A 24208-nucleotide genomic window follows, 5' to 3' on the forward strand; every position below is an offset into this window, starting at 1 on the left:
CTGCTAACCGCTGCGTCACTCCTCCACCGCTAGATACGCAACTGCTCTACATCTGTACAGGTCACAGTAGAAACTATGAACTATATTTTATTTCACCAGGTAAGGCCCACTGAGCGATACAGCTCTTTTTCAGAAGCGACCTGGCCACAGATGATAGCTCAATGAAGTGGCGTGCGTTGAATTGTATCGCAGCCAAATACTCTAAACGCACCTTTCTAAACGTGGAGGGAAACACCAGAGGACCCGAAATAAAATCCACGTGACCGCGGGGAGAGCGACGTGCATACTCCAAATATACAGCAGCAGTAGGAGTCAGGGTTGGGATCGAACCCACGACCTCCTGTATACCGGGCGAGGTAGTTAACATCTCATTGCCACCGTGCGATGGAGCCCACGACCTCCTGTATACCAGGCGAGGTAGTTAACATCTCCTAGCCACCGTGAGATGGAGCCCACGACCTCCTGTATACCAGGCGAGGGAGTGAACATCTAGCCACCGTGAGATGGAGCCCACGACCTCCTGCATACCAGGCGAGGTAGTTAACATCTCATAGCCACCGTGAGATGGAGCCCACGACCTCCTGTATACCAGGCGAGGGAGTGAACATCTCCTGGCCACCGCGGTGGCACCCTTACAGCGCAATTGCACGCACAAGAGAAAGTCACTCCGATGTGTTTACGGGGTTGTCCCGCGCTTTGCTTATCCGCCATGACATCCGACGTTTCGCTTCATGAAGAAGCTCCGGGCAAGCGGAGCGAAACGTCGGACATCGTGCCGATCGACGCGTCGGAGCTATACATACACTGCAGCTCAACTGCGGAATTCCACGCGGCAATTGTTTTGTTGTGTTATTAAAATTAAATTCGCCTGCCAGAGTAGCCGGCTGACACTTGTTTTTCCTTACGTCGCCTTCACCTGTAATTTCCGAGATGGACGCCGTCCGGATTGAGCATTGGGACGATCTTGAAGACGAGACGCTCGCGCAACATCACGGCAGCTGGCTGCTGGCTCACCAGAAAATCTATTAGCCCTGAAAATAAATACATCCACACGGAGTGGCTCTGGGTGGGTGGAGGGGGGGGGTAAACACGACTCACGGGGAGCGTGTCGCAGGAGACAGCTTCTCGTTATTTGTCGCTCTAAATAATCCTCAGAAGACGTCGGCAGCGCGGAGCGGCGCATTTTTCGCGACGCTTAAAAGGACGTTTCCGCAAAACGGTGACAAGGCATCTTACTAAAATATATATATAAAAGGCGAAAGCAATTCCGCCTTGCCAGGAATGACTTTTATGTAAAAACATGACCTTCCCCAAGTAACAATTTCTTACAATTACCACTGCTCTTGTCACTGCGTTTACGGGGAAGATTTAGCAACCCGTTCGAGAAAAGTAAAGCGATAACGACAGATGGGAAAAAAGAAACCGCAACACGTATTTACCGCTCAAATTGCCGGGCATCCCGTCTCTTTTGACAACACGGAGCGTGCCGTAGAGATTACGTGTTGCGCAACTCTCTCGGTAAAAGTGAAGAGTTTGAAAATTCACGCGGATTTTTTTTCCTAGTCTCTTATGATGCGCGCGCCCGCGATGACACGATGGGCAATATGAGAGCGTTTCTTTTTTTAAACGTCCTACGAACATTGAGTGTTCAAATCATTCCCGTTTGCCGACGGGGAAGCGTGTTCCCCTGCTGCAGCATTCGGTCGCTTGCCTTTCAACGCTTACGCCATGCAACTTGGGCAACTGCAACTTTACACAAAAGAAGGCCGACTGCTCCTTAGCTCGAGGGGTGGTGGCGGCGTCGGCAACCACGTACTTTTTTTTTCCCCCAATTCGGTACAAGAGTCAATATTCCAAGAGCCGTAATGCACGTGAATACGCACGTACGGCACACACATCACGGGCACGTAGCAGCTCACAAGAGCCGCACGCGACCCCAGCCGTGGGTCGCCGAGTCCCCTGCCTTAGGTCATTAACGAGCGGCCGCAATCAAAGCACGACACGCCACCAACCAGCTGCGCTATCGAGTGGTTGTGTGCTGGCGGTGCAACTGCGCCGGGTCCCAATGCCCAGTGGGACCCTGACGCTGGCCTGTGTAGAGGGGGGGGGGGCAGGGCCCCTCCCCTCGTGCCCCCCCCACCCCAGTTTTATTCCTTGTACCAGGACCCACGTCAACCAGGCTACAGTAACACAATCGACCGTAGTTCTGTGGCGTAACGTCTTCATGCTACAGCGGGTGACGCCTGGATTAAGACTCTCCATTGCGAGCGTGGTTAGGGGGTGTTACTGTGTGTGGAGGAGGTGCATCAGCGTGATAAGGTGTGTCCGTTCGTTAGCCGTGAAGGGTGTGTGTACGTATTGCTCGTGTGTGTGCGTGTGCGTGAGGTGGATTCGCGTGCTAGGTGTGCGTATGGGGGTATACGGTGCTTTTTCTGGAAGACTTTGCTGCTTTTCCCCGGATTTTTCTGCTGCGCGTAGCCACTTTAAGATGTTTTTCTTGTTCATGTTTTTTTTTGTTTGTCGCGGTTGCACCCGATTCAAGAGCCGCATGGCTCACAGGGCTATACCAACTGAATTGAAGTGTAGCAACTGACAACGCAAGATGAGGGTACAGCTGAATAAATGAATAATATTATTCCGCGGCCCTCTCACCCACGACTCCTATTATATGTGGCAGCCGTATGTACCGAGAAGACTCCTATTAACCGTGGCCCTACTTCCGAATTCCCGTCATTCTCCACAATGTTACCCACATTGCACAGCGAAGCGGCTTCCAAACGCTTGCGATTTTCGTCGTGGACAAAAGGATCAGAATAATCAGAATCTTTATTTATCTGGAAGAATCCGATGATCTTTCAAGCTCTTTTTCATGCATGTCTAGTAGGGACACTGGGTCATAACGTTACAACAACAAACAGCACAAAAACACGATCGGAGTAGAAAGTATAGTAAAAGCAAGAATATTACAGCAAAAATAAACATTTATATTTTACCAGGTAAGGCCCACTGAGCTATGAGCGACATGTCCACAAACGATAACTGAATGAAGTGGCTTATCACGTGGACATTTATAGCAGCCAAATGCCCGAATCTAAACTGGGTACCTCGTGGACAGGCATCACGTAAGAATATTCAAATAAAACTTTTTTTTTAATCTCACCAGGGTAAAGCCCACTGAGCTATTCAGATGCGACCTGGCCACAAAAATAATAGTTCAACAAAGAGAGTTACCCGACAGATAACTCCCAATACCCGCTGGGTTATCCGGGATTTTTTGTTATAGAGGTAAAAAATAAAAATAAAAACTGCGTCCTGATTAGAGCACGTGCAGCACTAGACGCGACAGCCACGGAGACACACACAGACACGGAGACACACATACACGGAGACACACACACAGACACGGAGACACACACACACAGACACGGAGACACACGCACAGACACGGAGACACACACAGCCACGGAGAGACACACACAGACACGGAGACACACACACAGACACGGAGACACACACACATACACGGAGACACACACACAGACACGGACACACACACAGACACGGAGACACACACACAGACACGGAGACGCACGCAGCCACGGAGAGACACACACAGACACGGAGACACACACACACAGACACGGAGACACACACACATACACGGAGACACACACACAGACACGGAGACACACACACAGACGCGGAGACACACACAGACACGGAAACACACACAGACACGGAGACACACACAGACACGGAGACACACACACATACACGGAGACACACACACACAGACACGGAGACACACACACAGACACGGAGACGCACACAGCCACGGAGAGACACACACAGACACGGAGACACACACACACAGACACGGAGACACACACACATACACGGAGACACACACACAGACACGGAGACACACACACAGACGCGGAGACACACACAGACACGGAAACACACACACGGACACGCACACACGGACAAGGAGACACACACACAGACACGGAGACACACACAGCCACGGTGAGACAGACACGGAGACACACACACGGACACACACACACGGACACGGAGACACACACACACAGACACGGACAGACAACACAAACAGGGAAACACACTCACAGACACGGAGACACACACGCAGACACGGAGACACATACACGGAGACACACACACGGACACGGAGACACACACACGGACACGGAAACACACACAGACACGGAGACACGGACACGGAGACACACACACAGACACGGAGACACACACACAGACACGGACACGGACAGGCAACACAAACAGGGAAACACACTCACAGACACGGAGACACACACAAAGACACACACACAGACGGACACACACACACAGACACAGAGACACATACAGAGATGGCGACACATAAAGACACAGAGACACATACAGACAGGGAGACACACAGACTCAGAGACACATACAGACAGGGACACACACACACACACACAGAGACACATACAGACAGGGAGACACACATACACAGAGACACATACAGACAGGGAGACACACAGACACAGAGACACATACAGACAGGGAGACACACAGACACAACAACCGCCATTCGCCGCTAAGTGGCGGTGATGTCACCACGGCGCCTGTGCTAGGCTAGGTGCACGTTGAGGCCACGTGAAGTGTCTGACGCCCGCTGGCAGGAGGTCACGGGGCAGACCCAGCAGGTGCTATGGGCCGACTGACTGAGATAAAAGGACGATGCACCACCTGTGTCCCCTACTATGCCAACATGCTGTGTTTTAGCCTCCTGGCGCTCCGCTCGTTGTTGTGAGCGTTGCTCCTCTGCCCTCCGTTGTTGCTGGAGGGCAGACACGGATACACACTCAAACACTGGCAGACACACGGACACGGAGACACACACAAAGACAGGGAGTCGCACGCAGACACACACAAAACGGGCAAAAGACAGAGAAATAAACACAGACACTGGCACACACACACAGATAAGAGACACGCAGACAATCAGACACACGGACAAACAGAGAGTTGTGGAGGCCACCGGCTGACCCTGGCAGACGTAGGAGGAGGGTGTCTCTCCGGGGTGAACCCGCGCCATGACCAGCACCACCCTCCGCTTCGCTCCAGGACCCAGGTTTCCTGGCGCCCGACCAGGGAGACACCGACAAACATACATACATACAACATACGTACATGCAACACACATACATACATTCCCATTGCTTTAGGCTCACTCTTTCACCTCGCTGCTGTCCCCACAACTAGCAACTCTCTTCCACTCAGCTATCCGCAATGTTGAATCCAGGCTCAAGAGCTTCCTTACCACCACCCCCCCCGCCCCGACTGTCTCTGACTGCCTGCCTCGATTTGGGGTTGAAAAGTAGAACTCCGTCTCTAGCCTGGCATCCGATGGTAGCGGCACCGTGCTTCAGGAGCTGAGTGCCAATTTCGTGGTCTGCTGCTGGCCACGACGAGACCGCTTCAGGAGGGAGAGTTCGTGTCGTTTTGCTCTCCTCCTCCTCCTCCGTGGAAGGAGAGCAGACTACTGTGGTTCACAATGTGCTCCGCAATGCATACATGTACGTCGAACTTAAATAACACGGAACCCCGGTTTGCGTCGGGGGGATGCGTTCCTGAAAGGCGCAACGACGAGTCTCGGAAACGACGCGCATCGAAGCGATGTACAGCACCGACGTCGATTTTTACCGAGGGCGATATTGGCGCATGAAATCAAGATTGTTTGAGGGCACGTGGAGGTGAAGGCTGAGAGGCGACGGATAACGGGACAGGGGCGGACGACGCTGTCAGCGACGCGAGGAGTGTGCGGGTGGAGGCGACCCAAATCGGGTAGCGGTGTTCATAATAAAGTGACGACGTATTTTCGAAATGACGTAAAAGGAGGGGATGTAAACCGGGGTGTTACTTCATCTGACAACATCGGAAGAGGAGAGAACTGCGCGTCAATGCGTCGTCTTGAGCATAAGATAAGAAGTTTCGCTCCGGATGACCGCTGCAAAGTATTATCTGTATTTTGATTTAGTGTGCTGATCTTAAAGGTGCATTGAAACATTTGATACTCCGACTGATGCTCCTGTTGTTGTGGAGTGACTCATGCAGCCAGCTATGGCTGCTGGGTTTGGTGGTACATGTTGTTCATGTCGTTTATTGTGAAAATTCGGTTACAGTTCATATGATCACTGTTACATTGCTTTTATGGCTTTATTTTGGTGATTTCGAAAAGTTTTTTTTGTTTGGCCATGTTTGTTTGTTGTAGTACGGGGTTAGACTGATGTCCTTAATCTAAGTTGTCTTGTGGTTGTTGTTGTTGTTTGACTTGCATCCCACTGGGATTTTTGCACACAGCGTTGGTGTACGGTGCTTTTTCTGGAATATTTTGCTGTTTTTTCCTGGATGTTTAGTTTGCACAGTCACATATTCACTTTAAGATGTTTTCTTGTTCGTGTTTTTGTTTTTTTGTTTGTTGTGGTTGCACCCAATTCAAGAGCCGAATGGCTCACAGGGCTACACCAAAATAAATGCAACTGAAAACCGAAGCTGAAACTGTGTGCAACCATTGTCATCATTATTACGACTATGCGACGGACAAAAACAATTAAAGAGATTTCTAACTGGCGGATTTCCCAGGATGGCAGCAGCTTCCATGACGAGAGGACGATCATTGGGAAGACCGGGACGGGGGGGAACAACCGTGCCGCTCACACTCACGTGGTGCACAATCTCTCGCGTTACGCTGTTGTCGCTGTCACTGACGTTTGGTCGAGGCCGTGACGTGAACAACGAAGCCAATCCACGATAACAAAACAAAATATGCAACAATGCAAATATTCAACTTCTTTGGTTCTTTCGGTAAAGCCACGTAGAATGAGAATAAAATAATAAATTAATAAAATAACACAATTTAATTCTCACGACGTTTTTCGGCCACAACACAAGTGGCTTTCATCAGGTGAAGGGACGAGACTGTCTGGAGGACAGCGCTGGAGTCCTCGAGACAGTCTCGTCCCTTCACCTGATGAAGGTCACTTGTGTTGTGGCCGAAACGTCGTGAGAGTTTTATTGTGTTATTTTATTTTATTAATTTATTATTTTATTCTCATTCTACGTGACTTTACCGAAAGAACCAAAGAAGATGAATCCTTGCAGTCACGAAAGCTTTAAATCGAAATTTAACAATGCAAAGCTTTAACAGTTTCAAAACGGGAGCTTTCTGTCCGGTATCAAAGAAAAGATACGGATAGGTTTGTACCCTTTCCGGCAGTGAAACGGAAGGTGTTAAGATGTTCAAACACCAAATAGCTAACTCTTGTAAGAAATCAAATCTAATTCTAGATTTGAATCTTTCGTGACTGCAAGGATTCATACTCTTTGTTTTTTTTCGGTAAAGTCACGTGGGTAAAAAAAAAATCAATGCATTTAATTTAATTTGGTTATCATTTATTTTATTATTTTTTTACCTACGTGACTTTACCGAAAAAAAACAAAGAGTATACATCAAGTCTGCATTAGCCACGCATTACATAGTTAGAGCATGGTTTGTTTGCGTGTTCATCACAAGTGCTGCGTGTGGTTAATGCAGACTTGATTTCATGCAAAAGGTTTCTAATTTGGTATTTGAACATCTTAACACCTGTTTTATTGCCAGCAAGCGTAAAACCTATTTTTTACTTTAACAGTTTGTTTTATTTGTGTGTGTGTGTGTATATATAAAACATGTATAGACACACTCAACTTTTAAAAATGAGATAATACATTAAAAATGAAATTGCTCGCAAAACTCTGGGTGTTTTTGTTTCAGTGGTTCAACCAGTAATTAGATTTTGACGGATGCTTTCTGCACAATGCATATACTGTACGCATAATTATATATATAAGTGACAAGCAAATTTATGACATTTCTAGGAAACAGCATTCTGAATAAACCATTTGTTCGCTTAATTATCACGTCGGCGGTGGGGGTTGTTTTTGACCATACTTCACCGCGCTGAGCCGAAGGGTTGGTAAAAGGGCTGTGAGGGGTCAGGGTCGCCTCTGATGTCGCTCGCCACCCATGTTTGCCATGTCCGGGTGTCGAACATAGGTTGCAGGCCAATTCTTTTTAATATGCTTTGTTGAAACTAATCAAAAATTCCTTCAGAAATTGACGAATGATATCACGTATAATCCTTCATATAAGAAATTCGATGTCAGAATTTTTGTTATACAGTACTTAAAAATATATAATAGTTAAAGCCGTTCGTCAACCCACTGCTTGATGAAGGCCCTCCCCAACTCTGTGTTGGCCATGGTGATTGTTTAACCATACTTCACCACATTGGTGAAGGGGGGAGGCCAGGTCCAGTTCAGACATCACTTACCCCTGACGTTAGCCACGGCTGGGAATCGAACCCAGGCTGCAGGTTTAATAGTCCATTTCGCTAACCAACCGATTTAGTGGCAACATCCGTGCCTCGCGGCAAGAAGGGCCTGGGTTCGATTACCCCCCCCCCCCCCACCGCGATGCCGTTGCCATCCTTCATTCACGGTCCTGCTATTCCGCAATCGATCTCCTGCACATGAACTGAAGTCCATGCTGTTGCGCCTCCTAAGCAGTGGTAGACCTACCCCGGCACGTTCCTTCCTCTGGCTGCCATTCTGTGTCCAGCGTTGTCCATCAACCATTATCCCTTCTCTCGCGATGTGTCCCAACACACGGGCCACGCAACCTTCTCTACAGTCAATACGGGCGGTGCCGGCTATGGTCGCCGCCTGTAATCCACCGCTGTGGAGACAGCAGGAGTGATGGTTGTGAAACTCCCTTCTACGCGTGGGCGTGCAGGAGGTGCCATACCCTTGCTCGCCAAGGAGAAGGCAGCACAGCAACTGGACTAATCTCCATCTGTTACATCTCCCTTCCCCGTGGGCGTCGAGGTGTGATGCGCTCATACCCTAGCTCGTCAGAATGTGGCACAGAAAATATGGACTTCACCTGTTCCATCAGTAGGGGATTGAGTGTTGCATCATCGCAAGCTTGGGTTTTCTCCGGGCGCTCCAGTTTGCGCCCACATTCATTGGCCGATAACAAGTTAATATATAGAGGACCACAAAGCTTGGGGGGAAAATATGGTGCCGGCTCTCCGCCTGGCCGCTGGCATTCCAACTCGTCAGAGTCGTTCTCTCTCTCTCTCTCTGTTCGTGAGTGGACGAATGCCGTGCAGCAAGTTGCAAGTTGGAATAATTATGAATATTATACAATGGCTCTAACTTGTTGTGTGTGCTCTCTGATGCACGCGTTCCTATCTCCGTCTCTCAGTGCTATTCCAAGTCTGCGTCTCTACGCGCTTCGTTGTGAACTTTTCAGCTTTTGTTTAAAAAAATGTTTGTCATTGTTCGTGTTTCTGATTCACAAGTGACACAGAATAATAATAACAACAACACGCAACGACTGGACATTTTATTATGATTTTTTTGGCACGTTTAGCATGTTGCTTTTCAATGTCAAATAGATTTTTCTCGAAAGCCTTTTATATATAAAGTAGTGCAACTAGTTCTGACAAGTAAAATGTATGCAGAAAAAATGCAACATTACTTTCAGGCAAATTAAATCATGAACAAGTCAATGTCTTTTTTATTCACGTCGTATTTTAGGATGTTATTCATTAAATTGGCTACTTAAGCACCAAACGGGCAATAAGCCTCCATGCCCACATTTATTTCATTGCATTAGAAAATAACCTGAATGTTTTCACGCATCCCATTGGCCACGCGGCCTTCTGGGAGTGCATCTTCGGGCGCTGCGGAAACAAAATGTTAACTGCCTCGCCTGGTGTGCAAGAGGTCGTGGGTTCGATCCCGACCCTGACACCGGTATATTTGGGGTCTGCGTGTCTCTGTCCCAGTAGTCCCGTGAATATTTCTCCGGGTCCTCCGCTTTTTCCCTCGGCATTTAGGAACACGCGTTGCGAGTATTTGGCTGCTACACATTTCCACGTGACGATGAGCCGCTTCGTTGAGCTATCATCCGCGGCCAGGTCACTTCTGAAAAAAAAATAGCTCTATAGCTCAGTGAGCTTTACCTGGTAAAATAAAAAAATGAACATACATCACCGCATGACGGCAAGGACGTCGTTCTGCACATTCTTCTCGGAGCCGAGTATAGCCTAAAGGTTGTTTAGCCTCAGCTCCTCCAACCCTGCAACGTGCATTCCCACCCATCACCGACCTCATACGCGAGACTACATCTGCAAATATTACCCAATTCTCATAGGTGTATATTTTTTTTCTCATCAGCTTTTAGCTTAAGGTGGTCAGGGACGCGTGTTGAATGTGCGACAATGTGCAGAGTGCGCCCCATTGTCTCTAAATGCTCCGAAGGGACACGTTTATCTTGAGAGGAAGGTCACGATGGCTTTTTTGCGGGTACGTACACCTTTAATTTTTTGGTCCTTTCTCTGGTATGTAAAACAATTGCAGAAATTAAAATGCCGTTGCATAAATTATCACCGTAAATGTGCATCCGTCAAAATGGCATCGAAGAACTGAATTAATTTAATCTCATCTAGTGTGTGTGTAGTTTTTTTTTTACGGTTAAATTTAATCCCTTCTCATTCTGCATGGTTGGTAAAATAATAATAATATATAAAAAGATAAAATCTTGCCTGACATTTCATACAAACTCCTCTTTGTGTGCAATGCACATGCACAATTTGCGTCATACATTGCACACACGCTTTCACTCTCCCCTTTATGATCAAATCTTGAAAAAAAGGAGAGAGAAAAAAACTCCCCGAATTTTTTTGCCCAACCTGGCCACGACAAAATGGGAAATGATGAGATTTGGCGAATGGTGACAAGTGAAAATGTAATTAGTGCAGTTATTTTTGAGATGACATTAAAACATAGTTGAACGTGCAATACCGCACGACACCTCGCTGATCTCATCAAAGGCCATAAACCATCACGGAAACTCTGGTCAGCAGCAGCGGCGGCTTGTGGCTCCTGCGGCTGTCTGGAATGCTCTTCCTTCCAATGTTAGGAAGCTACTGGAGCAATGCATTTTTAAATAATCTCGATTGAAAACTAATTTCTTGTGTTTAGTTTGTTGTCCTTCTCCCGCACTTCCGATTATCACGGTTGGCTACGTACGGTGCGAATGAAGTTCCACACACACACACACGTACATACATTAGCGCAACAGGCAAAGGCGCAGCCCTGCAATTCCTTGCTCACGCCATTGCTTCCGGGAAGAGGCCGACGCGAGAGAGAACTCCAGAGAGCCCCTCCCACTGCAGGTTATTTTTGGCCTACTCTTCCATGCTGGCCGGACGTCTAGGATGAGTTGGGAGTCCTCACACTTTACCCCACCGCCCGTTGCCTGCCGATGGACTATCTGTGATGCAGTGCTGCTTTATAGACAGAGGCAGCAGCAGGAGGTAGGGGGGGGATCAAGAAACTTGTGACATTACTTTAACTGCGGCGCCAGGAGATAGAAACGGCGATCAAAATCTGAATATTTATTTGTATTCATCATAGAAAGACAGATAAAGTAGTGCGCTTACCAACGTAATGGAACGTCTGTCCCTGCGACTTGTTGATTGTGATAGCGTACGCGGGGAGAATGGGAAATTGTCGTAGCAAGACAAATGGCAAAGTCGTGTCGGTGGGGGCCAAGTCGATTCTGTGAATCAACACCGAATCGCCTCGTTCTCTCTCTCTCGCGTTCATCAAAGACACATAGAGAAAGTTGTTTATATATATTAAAAACAAAACTGAATTGAAAACGACATTTCGTGTGAATTTTCTCTCGTCGCTAAGTAGATGATGTCCTTGCTGGGGGTTCGGTTCGATGCGGACTTTCACCTGTTTGGGATTGCGGGATCGAGATCAGGCGTTATAGAGCTGCTGGACGTGCGAGAACACCACCGTCTGCAGATCGATTCCAACGTGATCGAACGTCTGTCCCTGCGCCTCCGTCGTTCATGCAGGGGGCGCGTGGGGTTACAGCGCCCCCTGCATGAAAACGACGGAAAGTGCAGCGTTCATCGCAAAGTTGGGCGTTTATATTATTATATATACTGCAGGAGAACTCCGATGAGTTATAAAGCTCTTTTTCACAAATTTCCAGTGTGGGCGGGTCAGAACGTTACGACAACAAACCATACAAAAACAGGATATGAGTGCAGAGTAGAGAGAAGGTAAACTAATCACTTTAAAACATGAAAATAAACTTTTTTTTTTATCTTACGAGGTAAAGCCCACCGAGGTATTAACTTATTTTTCAGAAGCGACCGGGCCACAAATGATAGCTCAACAAAAGTGGCCTCATCATCACGTGGAAATTTATTGCAGCCAAATAATCTGCCAGTCGAGGATGCTAACCAGTTAGACCACGCCGGCATCTGTATCACAGTGGTGGTTGTATAGCCAAGGACAGGCCAAGAATATATATTTTCCCATCTCGTTCTCCCATTGTCCCTAAGCATCCAAGGAAGTTCTGCAATAGCTCTGAAAAAAATAACGATTGTTATAAATTGTCGGTGTATATGACAGGAATTCATTTTCCAATTAAATTATCAAATGGCACTGAAGGTCAGAGAACATTAAATCTTATATTCTTGGTTCTTTCGGTAAAGTCACGTAGAAGGGAAACAATAAAATAATAAAAATATGAAACAATAAAATTCTCACGACGTTTCGACTGCAACACAAGCAATCATCATCATCATCAGGTGAGACAATTTTCTTGCTGTGGTTGATGATTCCTTGTGTTGCTGTCGAAACGTGGTGAGAATTTTATTGTTTTATATTTTTATTCTTTTATTGTTTCCCTTCTACGTGACTTTACCGAAAGAACCAAGAATATGAATCCCTGCAGTCACGAAAACTTTAAATCAAAATTAAATCTTTTAAAAAGATGATAATAAATACGCAATATTGTGTCTCGAGTGACAGATGATGGAGGACCGCACAGCTGATATTTGGCACAAACAGAGCTGAGTCTGTGCTTATAACAAAACAAGATCAGAATTTATGAATTTGGATTGCCATACAGCAGGGTAATACTTGGTCTCGTGCTAAACACGTAAACATAGAGGATTCCCAAAATCTGTAAACCAAGTAATTTTCTTCCCATGGATTGTGACAATAAAGCCAACACAAAGCAGGCAAAGCCTGTTCACAATAATAGTCAATTGACTTGGCCGGGTGGCACTGCGATCAAAGGATTCAAACTGCAATTGGCTGATTGATCGAGATTTTATAGTGTGGCTGGAGATCAACTCAGCCCGTCTGATGGGTAAAATAATTCCCACTTTTGATGGAATTCAACACTCTGGTTAACCTATTGGAGAGTCCCAATCAGAGGAATGTGCCATTTCTACCACTCGCTCAGGGTCACCAGCAGAGACGAACGCTGGCTTTGCTGCTCAGAATCAAGTGTAACAATGCATAAATAATAATTTGAATGAGATGGTTCCTCCTGTTGGCCATGAATCCATTTGTGAAAATTCCACATTTTCTATGGTGGGCGGTCAGTGTGTCCTAAGCAGTACCACAGGTGGCTTCTGAACAAGTGGTTTGATGTTATTGACCCGGTGTGGAAAATTACTGATTAAGCCAACCACACACCCCTGATCAGGAATAAAAAGGATCACCTTCCAAACGAGGCATCGAACCATTCAAACCGCGGCGAGTGCATCTCCAGCCTTACTGTCAATCCACTGCTGGATGAGGGCCTTCCCACGCCATGCGGGTGCGGGGATAACTTGACCTGAAGAAGGCTACTTGTGTTGTGGCCGAAACGTCGTGAGAATTTTATTGTCTTATTTTATTTTATTATTTTATTCTCATTATACGTGACTTTGCCGAAAGAACCAAAGAAGATGAATCCTTGCAGTCACGCGGGTCAGTGCGGGTGGGAGAATTTGGGGAGCATAGACGCGGGACACCACTACAGTACAACAACGCATTTTGGTGCACTGCCCTCTGCAGTCCACAACATAGCCTCGCAGCTGCCTAAAACAACCTGAGTGGGTTTTTTTTTTAATCATATTGATGGATGGTGGTCACCCATCCAATCACAACTCAGGCCAAAAGCTACTTAGCTTAGCAGGGCTGATACGTTAACAAGCCTCGGCACAGAAATTACCGGCCGTGCCCTAAACAGGAATTGAACCTGGCTCCGCCCAGTGCCAATCAATCTGACGAGAGCGGGGGTCACGGATGTGCAATGCATACATGATCACAGCACAGGGCTAAATAAATTTATTATATATAATGGGGGTGGGGCACGGGTGTGGTGGGAGGAGGGGGGGGGGCAGAGTGGGGGAGTTGGGTGAGGGCGGGGCGGGGGTGCTGAAGGATAGCGGGAAAGAAATATCAGGGCCCACGTCCAAATGCCGCGCGATCCATTATGCATGAGGTTGAGGCAGGGAAATGTCACGGATCGCGGTGCGTGCGTTTCAGACGGACGAGAAGCTGAAGGGCAGCGGCGGCGCTGCCGGCACCGCTACGGCCGCGGCCGAACAAACACAGCCGCCGGGCGGCGAGAGAGCCGTCGCGACGACCCGCACACAAAACTGCGCCTCATTAAGGGCCCTCTCGGCTCACAGACATAATCTTGTTTGAAGAAATGAAGAGGATTTCTTTTTTTTTTGGAGGGGGTGGGGGAAAGGGGGGGGGGGGTTGGGGGTGTGGGGGCAAACCTTTAAAAACGCACACTAGAGAGATTTTTTTTTTTGGGTTTAGCGGCGAGAAACGTTAAGGGTTTGGGCCATTGTGTCAAGGTTTATGATGTCCGCTATGAAAGCTGGCGTGGGGCTCGCGGGGGTTCGCGCATCGTCTGCGCTGCGAACGGGGAGGGGTGTCCCTATTGACTTCCGACTGCCGGGGCCCGTGGCTAATGAGTGGCGCGTGATCTCCGAAATGGTCCTGAGGAACGGCACCCTTCGCCGGACGTACTCGGCCGGAGCGGGGAAGTACGGTCAAATGAACCCGACGCGTCACGAGGGGTAGGCCTTCGGCAGTGAATTGGCAATCGCATAGAGAACGCTCGCAGCCTGACCTGCACGTCGAATACTGGAGGTGGACAAATCGTTGTAGGGATTTATTCACGTTTGTTCAAATCATAAGTCCGAGTTTGATTGCCAAGCCATGGCGTGGCCAACAAACAGTGGTGAGCGGCATCCTTACTGGGCCTGCCCTCGCTTCGAAAAACAAAAACTCGTATTGGCCAACGTGGTGAAGTATGGTCAAACCTCACAAAGAGGAGCCTTGCCTTTGGCTTTTTGCGACGAGGCTTCATCTTTGTGTGCATAGGCAGAGAGTCAAAGTGTCTCTCCGGTCAAACAAGCCCCAAGGGTAGTGCTTATCTATCCCGCACCTTACTGGACATCTGTTGGAAGAAAAAAAAAGCAAGCTTCAGAGCTTATCGGATTCTTCCACTCTCAATAAAGATTCTGATTCTGGTGGCAAAGCCTTTCCCCCGTTGCAGCAGCAACGTTCTGGACCAATCCTGTTTCCTTCCTTGACATCGTATACGCTCCCTCTCAAAGAATATCCCGAGGCCAAAGATTCACGCTGGATACGGCGGGCCACATTTGCAAATGTGATTTCTAACGTTGGAGGAAGGTCCTTCCAAGCGTTAGTGGCGATGTTGCTGCTGCCGTGTTTGTGTGTTTCCCAATTGAGTATTTTGCGGTTCATTTTTCATTATCGGGGATGTTTTGGCCCCACACCAGTTGCACCGCGCGTGTCTTATTTAGCTGTGGGAGTGAAACCAGGGAACCCGGAGGAAGAGCGTACACACTCCACACAGAAAGTCACCCGAGTCGGTAATCGAACCCAGGCCCTTCTTGCCGCGAGGCACGGGCGTTGCCACTGCGACACCCTTACCGCTAAATCGACTACTAAGCCTGCAGCCTAGGTTGTATTCTCCGTCGTGGCTAACATCAGGGGCAAGTGATATCTGAACGGGACCTGGCCTCCCCCCCCCCCCTTCACCAGTGTAGTGAAGTATGGTCAAACAACCCCCATGGCCAACACAGAGTGGGGGATGCCTTAATCGAGCAGTGGGTTGACAAACGGCTTTAACTATTATATATTTTTAAGTATAACAAAAATACTGACATCGAATTGCTTATATGAAGGATTATACGTGATATTATTCGCCAATTTCTGAAAGAATTTTGGATTAGTTTCAATAAAACATGACACATAAAAACAAAGTGTTGCTTTAGCACCAGATTTTAACAGTTCTCTTGCTCTAAGACATTTAATCCACACATTAATCCCTACATTAATATTCATCTCTGTGCAAATGGGCGATTGAGCCGCAATGGCTTCAAAGTCCATTGATTTGCATGACAGTAAATTCGCTGGATACAATGTTACAGAGTCTCATGCCATCAACTCGAGAATCTCTCTTTCGCACCAGACTCACAATCGGAAGTCTGCAAAAATTTAAATCCCAGGTGAGGATCGCCTCGGCCAACAGTATGCAAGAAGATAAGTAAGTAAGAAGATTAGTAAGTAAGAAGATTAGTAAGTAAGGACACTTGTCATTGTGCACTCTTACGAGTCCAGTCCATCACGAATGCGCGTCGATCGCACGGTGAAGTCGGCTCTCTGAAACAAAAACAACTCCTGAGAATAGGTTTCCCTCTTTTTTTCTGGCAACAAAACAGTTCTGTTAAGATGTTAAAACACCAAACTGAAACCTTTTTAACGAGGAATCATGTCTGCATTAACCACAGTGCTCGTGGTCAGAATGTGAACAAATAAACATACTCTGATAATATGATGCATTGTCTTTGAAACTGATTGGTCCACACCAGAGACAGCTTTCTTTTGAGCCTCGTCTCAAACGGTGTTAGACCAGAGGACGCCAAAAGGCGTAGACCAATCAGTTTCAAGGACAATGCCACATATATCATCAGAGTATGTTTTTGTTCGCATTCTGACCACACGTATTGTGGCTAATGCAGTCGTGATTCCTTGTAAAAAGGTTTCAGTTTGGTGTTTTAACATCTCAACACAACTGTTTTGTTGCCATAAAAAAACGGGGAAAGCCTATTCCCATATTTTGGCACTGGCAAAGGAGGTCCAATGATGATGAAACAACAACAACAACACCGTTCAGAGTCTGTTGCAGAATTGGCTCAGACTCAGGGATAAATCCAAAACTTCGAGCTAACAGCGTGTTCCAGCGTCTTTGGGCCCAAGGCCCCCGAAACTGCCCTGGCCGTATCTCGCGAGGTGCGATGGTTACACACGGCGGGGACAGCTGCAGGGTCAACGCGAGTCACGGACCGCAGTCGGAGTCGACTGGGTTGGTCTGTTGAAGCTGGGACGCACTGATCGGCGAGATAGGACAGAGCACATTTGATGGATACTCTTGAAGACGAGCAGGCATAGTTTAAACGCAGTCCTCCTGTATTCAATAGGAAGCCAAGTGCAGCATCTTTAACACCATCGCACGTGTAGCCAAAAAAGATCAGTGCCTCTTTGTGGGAAGTCAGAAGTGGCCACGCCGTTTTAAATTCGAGGTCATTAAATGACGATAACAGATGCCGCCGTGGTGTAGCGGGGTCAGTTCACTGGATTTGCAATGCAAAGTTCGCCGGTTCAACAACCCGGCGCGGTAGTTGGAACAATTGGCGAGGTTCATCTATTTATTTTATGCCCTGCCACCTCTTGACCACCTGAGTTAGCCGATCGGCAGGTCGCGTGCGGTGGTGGGGTAAAGTGTGGCTACCCCCACCTCTTTCAAGACGTCTGGACAGCGTGGAGGAGTAGGCCAAAAACAGCACTCTGTGGGGGGGGCTCTATTGGGCTCCCTCTTCGTAGGGGGCCTACCAGCAGCGGTGGCACGAGCGAGCAATTGTAGGTCTGCGCCCTTTGCCCCATCACCGAGCAAACGAGGCGTGTAAAGAGACGCGGGGAGCAGCCGAGACACCAACATCGGAGGCATGGAGAGAGAGAGATGTTTTAAGAAACAGAAACATGTATGGACAAAAAAGAGAGTGGACATTGGGGATCCCTATGAAATATAATTGGAGGCACCGTACACAATGCACTTGCAATGAATATTTTAATTCACGTCCCTGTGTTAATCCGCTTGAATGGCGTGTTAGTCATGGATTTTTTCACCACGCTGGTCAGATAGGGACGACAGTGGTGAGATGTTCCGACCTCACCTGGTATACAGGAGGTTGTTGGTTGGATCCCGACCCTGGCGCCTGCTGTATATTTGGAGTGTGCATGTTCTCTCCCCGTGGTGGTGTGGATTTTTTTCCGGGTCCTCCGATTCTTCCCTCCGCATTCAGAATCAACGCGCGTTTAGAGTATTTGGCTGCTATACATTTCCACGTGATAAGCCACTTCGTTGGGCTATCATTTGTGGCCAGGTCGCTTGTGAAAAAGAGCTACATAGCTCAGTGGGCCTCACCTCGTAAGACTAAAAAAAGATTTTTATTTCAGTTTAGATATCACTCGCCACTGATGTTAGCCATGACTGGGAATAGAACTGAGGTTCTCAGGCTCATAGAGCGCTGTACGCTGACTGCTTTTAATTTCGCAAATCGCCCTTAATCCAGTACCCTCGTGAAAATGAGTCTCGAGAAAAGTCGAGCATTTCTTGGATGTCTTAAAGGGCGTCGGTGATATCAGCCACACTTTAGTCCTCTTTTCCTCGTGGAATTGAGATTAAAAACAACGTCAACATAATTCTGCTTTTAAAGAACCAGGCTCGTTAAAATCACGTAGAAATAACTACGAACACGCTAATCGCAACCGTTTTACCAGTTAGCCTGTCAAGTAGAAAGCATCAGTGAAAAGAAATATCTGAAAACCATTACTTAGCCTCTCCAATCAGCCACCATTCTGCGGAAATTGCTGCCGCACGGCCGCGAATCGGGCCCAAGCAACGGGCAGATGACAGGAAATGACTCCTAATTGCCCCCCCCCCCCGCCCCCATTCACATTGCAAACAGCTCCGCTGTAAACACCGGTCACCTCGTCGCCCCGCTGCTGTTCACGGCTTAACTCGGAGGAACTTTTTTTGATTTCCATCACGCGAATTTTCACACTGTCAGGACGCGCACACGTGCCGCCCGGGGCCATCAGTTCCATGTGCTGCGTGAAGCAACGACGCTCTTCTCTGAAACATTCACGCTAAACTGCCCGGCGTACCGCTTCTCTGCTCGGAGCGTTTACTCACCGCTATTGATGGCTCCGGGTCAGCTGTGGAAATTCCTCATACCTATGGCGCGCACCGGTCTATCCACAGAACGACTCCTGCGGGGGCGGCGGGCGGGCGGGGGGGGGGAAGAGGCGACGACAAGAGCCCTGCGGTGGTGCGGTTCGTTCGCCGTTCGTGGTTGCAGCGGTTCAGGGTTGCGAATACCTGCGGCCGCCCCGGTTATTACTGCGGCGGTGCGGTGTGCGAACCGTGGCAGCAAAACACAAAATAACGACGCGCCGTCCGATTCGCTCGCAGCGGACGTTCAAGTTTCCGCGGCGTTGTCCACGAGTGGTCGGCCGCCGTTGTGCACCGGTGGCAAAATTTTCCAAATGTGAAGAAATACACCGCGAATTACTGCGCTTGGCATCGTACACCGCGGGCATCGCCCCCAAAGGAGATTGACGAGACTCGGTGAGGATTTCTTGGGTAACCAAGCGAATGCTACTGCTGATGGCCTCCCACAAAGCGATACTTAATGTATCGATCCCTGATTGATGATGGGCCGAGTTGACTCCCCCGACAGGGACTTGAACGTAGAAACTCCAGATTGCGAGCTGGGTGCCACGACCGCATGGCCACGTGGCCAGCAGATTATGTAAATAAATAAAAAGTTCGTCGATTTATACGTTTGAAAAAGATTCAACGCATTCGTCAATAGCACTGCGGCCACAAAAGGAAAACAAATATATAACTGGCGACGTTTCGGGCAATGGCCCTTCTCCACAGCGTATAAATAGGTCATATGTACGAGGAGCAAACGTAGACACCGCATCGATGCATGAGATCAGTGTTCTTCACTAATTTTCAGAGGCGGGGGTGGGGGGGGGGGCACTTGCACCGGTGAGACTCCATCAGCCTGATGAGGACCGCCACGCCATTTGCAACCGCTGTTGGGTTTGACAGCAGCACGACGATGACGAAGATGACGAAGATAATGACGATGATGATGGGGTTGGTGTCTTTCACTCTTTGTGCATTGTCCGGGAGGGCCGCACGTCAGCGGGGACCGCGTCGAAGGCCAACACCAGGGGGGCCGCACTGAAGGCCAACAGCAGGAGGGCCACACTGAAGGCCAACACCAGAGGGCCACACTGAAGATAAACACCAGGAGGGCCACACTGAAGGCCAACACCAGGAGGGCCACACTGAAGGCCAACACCAGGGGGACCGCGTCGAAGGCCAACACCAGGGGGGCCGCACTGAAGGCCAACACCAGGAGGGCCACACTGAAGGCCAACACCAGGGAGGCCGCACTGAAGGCCAACACCAGGGGGACCGCACTGAAGGCCAACACCAGGGGGACCGCACTGAAGGCCAACACCAGGAGGACCGCACTGAAGGTAAACACCAGGGAGGCCGCACTGAAGGCCAACAGCAGGAGGGCCGCACCGCCAGTGGTCGCCTGCATTTACAGATGCCACCGTGAGATTTGTTTGCCAGGGACGGGCAACAGCGGCGCAGAGCAGTTTCTGAACCCCCCCCCCCCCCCGAACGTCCCGCATCCCCTTCACCAAGCCACACAGCGACCAACGTGGTGAAGTATGGCCAAACAACCCCCTCACTCCTCACCACAACACCACACGGGGGAACTGAACATTACACAAAGTCTAGTAATATATATTTTTTAATATGAAACTGGCACGAGTGAAAGATGCCGCAATTATTCCACAAGGCGGCGCTGCTCGCTCACGGAAAGTCGACGGCACGTCTCAGAATATAATCATCACGCTCCAAGGGGTCTCGACGATGTTCCTCAACCACCGCTCCAAGTTGCGCAACTTCAGCCCCTGACGATGGCGATGAGGCTCGGAGTTGACAAGAAGTCGCAGACAAATACCGGGACCCGACGCGGAAGATCCCCGGCTCGACTCTCCGCGGAGCTTCTGGGGCCACCACTCCTGGCACCGCAGCTGTTTAGATGCTTGAAGCGCAATCGGGAAATTAAAAACTCTCGGGCAGCGTGCGGCAGCTGCGGTCGCGACCAAGAACAGAGCCGTGGGACGACTCAAAGCGTCGATTCAGAAACACGGAGTAGGAGGAGGCATCACCGCAGCAGCAGCAGCAGCAGCAGCGATGCACTCCGCTCCCTGTGATGCGATCATCCGTCTGAATGTGTAAAATTATAGTTGTTGCTCTACATCAACATCAGCAGCTACGCGAAGATGGAGGGGATCGTTGCTTAGACGACACTGAGAGACAGAAACGGAGAGAGGGGGTGGGGGGCGATAGACACACACACAGAAACACCACGAGGACTGCGAAGGAGAACACGCGGGGCTTGAACAGAGAACGCGAGGCTTGGAAGGGGCGCCGGTCGATGGTCGAGGCTGGTGATAGATCGGCAGTCGAAGGAGGAGAGGCGCACGATGGGTGGGGGGGGAGTCACGGGACTCCGGCCGCGGATTGCGGTGTCGCAGGAATTTTTGAAGGCGACAGCTTGTGTAAGCCTTCAGCCTGCAGTGGAGAAATCGTGGCCGGTGACGATAACCCTCACGCTAGACCCATAGACCTGCGCCCAGGCCCTACACGGTGGCACGCAGTTTAGCAGTGGATCCACAGTTGTAGCTCGAACTCCTGCCACCAGAGACAGGAGAGACTCAAGCTGCAGCCGAAGGCGGACCACATGACCCATAGACTTCAGTTTCTGGGGTACGTGAAGTATTACCACAGAAGATCCCACTGTAAATGGAAATTTGGTCACTTAAAAAAAACGAAGTCATTCCGCCACGGAGTGTTTCTGCGGTTGTGCAGTGCAGCTCTGGGATGCGTTTAGCGGCGGTGTTCGGCGCGATGTCCGACGTTTCGCACCGCGTTACGCGCTGCCCCGTTCTCGGCAGCTTCTTGTGGAACCGAACCGGAGAAACGTTTGCGAATTCAAACTCCTGAAGAAGCTCCCAGCAGGTGGAGCGAAACGCCGGACATCGCGACGAAAAACAAGTCGAACAATAAAATGATTCTGCTCGGTGGAGAGTTTATTTTTTACAGACAGTACTTAGTGTGCATGTAACAGAGCATCTGTTAATCGATTAAAATCTATTTTATGCTCACGATACATGCGCAACATAGTCCGTCTCAGAATCGTTTACGCTCTCAGCGCAATTATATTCAAACTGTGTGTTAGGTACGTGTGGCGTGAGAGAAGAAATGTGTGTTGAACTTCTCTCGCACCGTACGAAGCCAACATGGCTAATCGGTGGTGCGGGGGAAGGACAACAAACTAAACACAAAAAGCAGTTCTTAAGAAAGAATGACAAGACAATTGCCAGCGAGACGGAGACGAAAAGAAATAATTTTATTCTTGAATCACAACCCGAGCCTGAATTGTCGCAATCCTGGGCGAGGACAGGAGATAGACGAGCCACCAGCCGGCTATTGTCTGCAGTTAGTTACCAAAACGCACCATCTGCTGGAAAGTGGACTCTAAATATATTACGTTAAACACATTGTGGATGGTGCTCGTATCTCGTGGCGCGGTGATAAAAATTACACATTGCCATGCGAAATGCCGAAATCTTTTGAGGGAAACCACTTTGAATTCCCACAAATTAGTCATTGTTTTAACAACCGCCGCGGTGATGATGGGCCGAGTGCATTCCTGGTGGGGGGTTTTGATTTGGCAACCTCCCTAAAGTACAGCAGGCTTAGCTGATTAAACAATAGAAATTTCACGTCACAATTATTATTTTAAATATTTATAAATAATAATGTTTTTTTTTTATTTCCACCGGATGGACCTCGTTCCTTAAGTGGGTAAAGATAAAGGCGCAGCCCTGCAATTGCCGACTCACGCCACTGCTGGCCTGAAAGGTCTCAACTATACCCAGCTATATTTGGATGGTATTCGGACTTGTCTTCCACGCCGGCCTGATGCCTCGGCAGAGGAGCACCCACACTCCACCCCGCCGATCGACTAATTGCCGTGTACCCATTGACCCATTGATACTGCTGGGCGGGCAGAGGCGGTGGGGGGGGGGGGGGCGGGGCGGAGGGATGGGGGGCTAGAAGTGGTGGGGGGGCAGGACCGTGATTTGTGCCAATTTCCACACCGGGAGATGGAATCGAACCGGCGCAACCCTCTGGATCGCAAGTCCTGGCGCGGTGTTGCTGGCCGATCTGCACCACCACTGTGGGCAGCGTCCCCCCCCACCCCCCAACTCTCCGTGAGTGACGCGTCCTTAAATTACTACTCCGCAAACAGTCGCCACCGCTGGTCAGAGGTCCCTGCTTTAATTACGAGAGAAAGAGGCACTCGCGACCGCGCCGCGAAGATAATTACGTCCCGACGCGGTCACCCAAACAGCTGGACTGCATCCTCCGCAATCAGGCAGAGGTTAATGGCTTATTTACTGTCGGACGGAGCAACGGAACGAGGCGGGCTGGGGGGGGGGGGGGGCACGACGGCACGAATATACAACACCAGCAGAATACCTGATGAGTCCATTCAAAGTGAAACAAGGCGAGTAAAGAGTTATTTTTGCTCTGAGGCGGCTGACTTTGAGATCATGGAGCCCTGGCTCTCCGGTTTGCTGGGCACATCAAGGTTGTGTGACTCAGTGCCGCTTTGAAGGGGGCACCCAAAAACCAAGGTGGTGGTTCGCGCTGCTGTTTGTGATGTTGCTACACTTGGGAGTGTTTTTGTGTAAAATGCAAAAAAGTAAAAAGGAACGTGTGAAGAGCGAAGCGCTGCAAATCGTTACGGTTGCATCGCTGAGGAGGGAAATTCAGTGTTTTCAGAAAAAGCCATGACATTATGGGCAATGAAAAAATCATTTAGATTGGAAACAATGTAACATTCCATAAAATATGAATATAAATATTAAATTAAAAATATTTTGTTTATTTTACCAGGTAAGGGCCACTGAGCTGTGTAGATCTTTTTCAGAAGCGAACTGGCCACAGATGATAGCTCAACGAAGTTGCTACTTCACATGGAAATGTATAGCACCAAAATACTCTAAATAT

The 24208-nt window shown here is 49.0% G+C and overlaps 1 protein-coding gene across 1 annotated transcript in view; it reads right to left on the reverse strand.

The window, feature by feature from the left end:
• Window positions 1-24208, reverse strand: part of AGBL4 (AGBL carboxypeptidase 4) — a 653722-nt gene that overhangs the window by 11608 nt on the left and 617906 nt on the right. The window contains exons 7-8 of the mRNA XM_032966253.2: window positions 5059-5148; window positions 917-1031 (exon numbers count right to left, since the gene is read on the reverse strand). Coding sequence (XP_032822144.2) covers window positions 917-1031; window positions 5059-5148 — 205 coding nt within the window. The remainder of the gene's footprint in view (window positions 1-916; window positions 1032-5058; window positions 5149-24208) is intronic.

Source organism: Petromyzon marinus, chromosome 35, assembly GCF_048934315.1.
Source record: "Petromyzon marinus isolate PM22_M1 ecotype Great Lakes invasive population chromosome 35, UKy_Petmar_22M1.pri1.0, whole genome shotgun sequence".
NCBI lineage: Eukaryota > Metazoa > Chordata > Hyperoartia > Petromyzontiformes > Petromyzontidae > Petromyzon > Petromyzon marinus.